The sequence below is a fragment of the Callorhinus ursinus genome, unplaced genomic scaffold (genome assembly GCF_003265705.2).
Source record: "Callorhinus ursinus isolate GAN/ISIS: 27379988/994484 unplaced genomic scaffold, GSC_fseal_2.0 scaffold4, whole genome shotgun sequence".
Taxonomy (NCBI): Eukaryota; Metazoa; Chordata; class Mammalia; order Carnivora; family Otariidae; genus Callorhinus; species Callorhinus ursinus.
Genome location: NW_027397066.1, coordinates 103,352,790 through 103,358,789, shown reverse-complemented (window position 1 = coordinate 103,358,789; position 6,000 = coordinate 103,352,790). Strand labels below are relative to the sequence as shown.

Sequence of the window (6,000 nt, the reverse complement as noted above, 5' to 3'; positions counted from 1 at the left end):
GGAAATAAACATTCAAATTAATGGTGAATGGGAGATGGAGAGCTCATGCCTTTAGCATAAATAATAAAACAATAAAGATAGCACGTTTTCTACTCTCTCAGTTGACAGTACATTTACCTTCCCAGTAGAAATTTGGAATCTAAAGAACCCAGGTCCAAGTGAGTGCAAACAACTGGCTTGTTTAGTTCAACAGTAACGGCCTATAGTCAAGCCTTCTAGGGCAATTCGTCTGATTCTACAGTCTGACCTCGACTATGGACTTTTTCCCCTATAGTGGCCCCTGTGGGTCATCCAACTGTCCAGGAGGGAAGCAGCCTGCAACCGAATCAAGACTGCTTTCAACCTCCATCTGGTGGAGGCCATGTCCTTTTCATGAGGCGGATGGGAATGTCGCCCTACACCCCTATTTTTTTTATTTTTACAATTTCTTCCCAGTCCTTTCCTTGCTTCTCTCAGTCCCAGACTGAGAAAGTAAAAGCATCACGGGAATTTAATGGATTGAAAGGGAACCCGGACCACTGAAGAATAGGACGGGTCTGGAGTGGTCTTTTGGAGCAAGGGGTTTAAGGGAGAGGCAAGGGGCAACTCTCCCAGCTCAACTGCCCTTCCTAGGAGCGGATATGGCCCCCAAAGCCAGCGAGTCCCTCCGGCCTGGAAGACAAAGAAAGGCTCAGGGCCCAGTGGTGACGGGGTGGGTGGGGGCAGCGACTCGCGTGAGCTCGGGGACGTGAGAACGCAGCCCCCGCCCCTTTCTCCGCCCCTCCGAAAGGCGGGGCCCCAAGGCCACCCCCGAAAGGTTCCCCAGCGACTCCGGCAGCAGGGTCCAGGCGCCCGCACACGCCCAGGCACGGGCGGCAACGGGCCGGCGCACTGGGCGGAAGGGAGGGGCAAGGGGAGGAGCCGGCAGGCGAAGAAAGGCCGAGCGGTCGGGTGGGGGCGGGGCCTGGGCCTGGGGGCGGGGCGGCGGAGTGGGGCGGGGCGGAGCCGGCCGAGTCCCGGGCTGCCTGAGACAGTCACTGCCCTGACGGCGGCGGCGGCGGCGGCGGTTGGCCGGTGGGGGTTGGGAGGAGCACGACCAAGGCTGCTGGGGCAGCTGGAACTGGCAGTTGCCGGGGGCCAACAGGAGGATCTGGAGCTGAGAGCGAACCCCAGCCGGGCGGAGGTGGCGGCTGCAGTTGGAGTTCGGAGAGCGCTGGCGGCCGCGGATTCTCAGAGGAGCAAGTGTCTGGGGTTTAGAGTCAGCAGCGGCGGCGGCGGCCACGGCGGCGGCTGGGGCCGAGGTAACCGAGGGGCGGCAGCGGGGGTAGAAGCGAGGCCCCTCCTCAGGTCGGAAGCTCGGGGGCTGTGGCTAGGCTCGAACCTGGCTCACCCACCCACCCTTTCCAATCGCCGGCCCCAGACCGACTTCTCCCCACGTTCCGCCGTGGGTCGGGCGGGGGCGGGAGCGGCGCGTGTGGTGGGGGCGCAGAGCTGGGCACCAACAGGGAGGCGACCCCTCATCTGGGATTGGCAAGGACGTCGGGCACCCCCTCCCCCCTCAAAAGACACACCCCAAAATCTCGGGCGGGGCGGGGTGTTGGGGCGTTCCCAGCCTTTTGGAAGGGAAGACCTCAGCGTAGAAGCTGCACCTCCGTCCGTAGCTCTTCGAGGTGGCCCCCCTGTGGCTCCTGGAGGCTGCTCAAACCGAAGGTGGTTCCCGTCTCTGGGAATCCCGGAGTTCCTTTTGTCTATCAGCTGAAACTAGAGGCCGGAACTGTAGGCAAACACCCACCAGCCCTGAAGCACTCTACTCCTTACCCCTTTTCTGTCTCGGAAGGAATTCTCCCCAGCAGCCTTTTCTCCGGCCACAGTAGTAGATTCCATTCCTCACCCCCATCCGAAACCTTTATCTTTAGCGCAGAGGAAGGAAGAATTCACGTTGTACTTGTGTTTAGATTTATCATTCAACATCATCCCCATCCTCCCCTCAATTTTTTTTTTAACCCATTCTCATCCAGCCCCAATGCTGGTAAGCATCCCCTAGATTTTGCAAACTATCAACAAAGAAGTGTGACTAGTCGAGTAAACAGAGTCCTTGACTGACTGGACTGTGCAGTTTAATAGAGCTTCCTTTAACTGGCGCTGTTCTACCAAGCTAGTCGGAAAGACATTTTTGGCTGGAGTTAAGGATGTTACTGTGTGTGCATAAAGCCTTTTTTTCCCTTTCTACATAAAGTTTTTTTTTTTTTAATCTAGAGTAACTTGATTAATATGTAGCTGTTTGGGAAGCATAACCATAGAGGAAGTAAAATACAGAAAGGAAAATGTAATTATGATTCTGGGGATAATTGTCCAACTTTTTCAAAGTGCCAAAGATGAAGCATATGGATTTTTTTTAAGTATATGGAATTTTGAGATTATTTTAACTGGCAAATTGTATCCTTTGTAAGCTTTTAAGTAAACAGGCTCTTAACATACAATATTTTGCACCAAGATGTTGTTTTATTTTAGTTACTTGTGGAAATTGTTGATTTGCCAGGTATCTTGAACCTAGAAATCTGTGAACAGGTTCATTAAGAATTTACTCTCTTGAAAAACGCATTTTATGAATGCTTTGGAATTAAGAAGGTGTTAACAGTGGCCTGTCACTTATTCCCACATAGAAGACCATAATCTGAAACAGTTCCCTCCATGGCAATTTCCCAGACGCCTGAAACTGGCAAGGTCTAGTACTTTGAGTGACTATCCCTCAACAGGAAATATAGAGCTACCTATCTACTGTATACGTGTAATCTCTTTGATGGCATTTACTATAATGGACATCTTTTCTGCATCTAATTTTCAGATACAGAATTAACACTTCGAATCTGGAGAAGCATTTTGTACAGATTGAAAGATTGGGCATTCTCTTTAGTTTTCCAGATGTGTTGTCTCATCTGCACACTTGAAACATCCACAATCACATAAACTCCAAGATAATAATGGAGTTATGTGACCCATCAAGATTTAGGGAAAGTATTGCCACACTTTGGAACCAGGCAATTTTCCACCAGTTCAACAATTAAACTAATATATTCTCTGCTGATACTCAAGAGTAAAGAGCCAAATAAAGTCATGCACATTCTATTGGCAAATGGCATCTGTGGCTGTTGAGTTTTACTGTAACTCGTTACTCTATCATTCACAGTCAACTTAATTTGCAAGTTATGTCCTAATGGATGTAAAGACCTGTGTTGATGTATCCAGGATCTAGCAAATGTTGAAGATAAGGAACCTATTATGACTAATCCTTGGGAAGAGAAAGTCTGCAAAATGGCTCAAACGAGTTTACTGCAGGGGAAGCAGTTTTACTGTAGGGAGTGGGTTTTCCACAAGCTTCAGCATTGCCTCCAGGAGAAAACCAACTGCTGCAATAGTGCTGTCAACACACCATCCCTTGTAATGAATTCTGGGAATAATGCTAGTGTTGTCTCTGGAAAAGGAGCTGCCTGGGGTGTGTTGTTGGTAGGAGGGCCTGGCAGTGGCAAGACAGCCCTATGTACTGAGCTGTTGTGGCCAAGTTCACCTATAAGCTTGCAGAGAGGTTTACATCGCCAGGCTTTGGCCTTTCATTTCTGCAAAGCCCAGGACTCTGATACTTTGTGTGTTGGAGGGTTTATTAGAGGTCTAGTTGCCCAGATCTGCCGCAGTGGACTACTCCAAGGATATGAGGATAAGCTAAGGGATCCAGCAGTCCAAAGCCTCTTACAGCCTGGAGAATGTGAAAGGAACCCAGCTGAAGCATTTAAAAGGTAACAATAACAATGCCATGATGTTCTGGTTTCTAGTGTTTTCTAGATTTTTTTTTTTTTAGTTTTTTTGTCTGTTTTTAAATTTTGTTGGGTACCTGTACTACTTCTGTACATTTGGGGATAATCTGCAGTTGTAAATACGCATGTTTACTTTTGAGTATTGAAGGAAACAAAATTTAAGCTTTGTGTTGTACAGATATAGATTAAAAGTATGTTTTTTTTTACTTGTTTAATAACAGAATGTGAAGCACTGCAGAAACTTAATTTTTTTCAAACTTATGGCAATTGTTTATTTACTTTTCTAATGTTATCTATAACTAATAAGGGATATTTGTTGTTATGGTAGAGAAAACCACTTAGCTGCCTGGAAAATAGGCTACATTTTCAGGGAGGGTGAACTGTATGTGACGCCGAATTTAAAGGAACTCTCAGCATAGAATCTACTATCTTTTTTGCTTATAGTATTATTATTTCTCTAAGTAAGACAAGTTCTTTTTGAAAGAGATCATTGGCCATTGAGAATCTGAAGAAAATCTGTGTTTGGGGTTTAGTCCCCTTTCAAGTAAACAAAAAGTTAAGTGGTACTTTTAAATATGTGATGTTTATAAAATAATGAAAATCTGGCATAATTTTAGTACTTGTAGTGAGCAGTATGAAAAACAACTTTTTCCTAACTTTAGTTAAGCATTTTTCCTTTGATAAATGGATTGGTCTAAGAAAAGAGCAAGTGAGCAAAGAAAACATGATTCCTTGAAAATAATTTTTTGCATATCACCCCTCTGCTCATTGTAAAAGAAAGCAGGGAAATTGTTAGTTTTGTGCTTGTTATTGCCTTACTGCTGCTTGAATTACTCATTTTGCATATACTTTTATCACTACACTGTAAGTATTTCTTAGCAGGCAAAATTTGTTCCCCAAAGCTACAGGTATACTGTGCGGTGATTAGCGTACATGTATGTATGTGTGGCTGTATGTCTGTATGTCTGTCTGTTTCTCTGTGTGTCTCTAGGAGTCATTTAAGCAGGATTTGAATTGCTTTGAAAGGAGTGGTGTTTATTTTTATGATGTCCTCATATCTAATGGTATGAAAACTATTAATTTTTAAGTGATATTGAAAATATTAATTATATAGTAAACACTATGTGTCAGTGTTCTAAATGATTTACAAATATTAAATTATTTTCATAGTAATCCTGTGAAATAGATACTATTATTCCCATTTCATGGATGAGGAAACCGATGCACAGAAAGCCTAAGTAACTTGTCCAAGGTTAAAGGCTAGTAAGTGGCAGAGCTGGGATTTGAAGTATGTGTGTATGTATATAGGTTTGTAATCATAGAAATTCTTTAAAGGACTTGAGGGTGAGGGTAGATTAGAAGTTTGTGGAGGACAGGGGTGTGTGTCACAGTTGTGACTTGAGTGTAGTTTTCAGATTACCCATGTAAGTGATACAGTAGTAGTCTGGAATGATCTTTATGGATAGTGGTATGGAATTCAAACATGGGATGGGTATATTAAAGTCACCTAAAGGGATATGTCTCTGCGAGGTGTGATATTATTGCAGAGTTTTTAATGTATAAGTGCAGTCCAATAAAAGGGCAAATCTGTTATCTTTTGCTGTTAGCCACCAATATCAGGGTTAAAACTAGTAGATCATTTTTAAATAACAAGTAAATCTGTTAGGTGATACTGGTGCACAAATATGAAATACCAGGTTCAGTGGACAGTTTTAAATATGAAATCACTGTGTATAGAATCAATGTCTTTAATATATAAATCTCTACTTTTTAAGAGACTTAAATCTCTGTACATAAACAACTCTTTTCCTATTGACTTCCTACTTTTTCTGAAGATCCTATCACTGGTTGAAGAGCTGAATTTTTTTTTTTTGTAAGTTATTTGGATTTAACACCTTAGGAGATCAGTTTCAAAGAACTTAGCTAACTAAGTTGAACTTAGTCCAACTAAATTCGGTAATTATACAATATATTTTCTTGGAATTTATATGTAAATTTCAAATGTCTTTAAATGTTTAAAATAATGTCTGATAACTGTATATTTTTGCTATATTCTGATTTTGAACAGATCTTTATGGTATCATAGATTTTTCTGAAAAAATGTCCTTCTAGTTAGATGGTCCTCCTATTTTTTTTTCCCCTGTGTGAATTTCAGTTATTAACTAATTGAAGGGAAATAAGAAGCAATTAGAGCTGTATGTAAAAACCACAC

The 6,000-nt window shown here is 43.3% G+C and overlaps 1 protein-coding gene across 1 annotated transcript in view; it reads left to right on the top strand.

Moving 5' to 3' along the window:
* The first annotated feature begins 1,002 nt into the window (after positions 1 to 1,002).
* ANKRD50 (ankyrin repeat domain containing 50) overlaps positions 1,003 to 6,000 on the top strand; it is a 30,948-nt gene continuing 25,950 nt past the window's right edge. The window contains exons 1-2 of the mRNA XM_025874151.2: positions 1,003 to 1,280; positions 2,825 to 3,770. Of these exons, the coding sequence (XP_025729936.1) occupies positions 3,259 to 3,770 (512 nt within the window). The 5' untranslated portion in view covers positions 1,003 to 1,280; positions 2,825 to 3,258. The remainder of the gene's footprint in view (positions 1,281 to 2,824; positions 3,771 to 6,000) is intronic.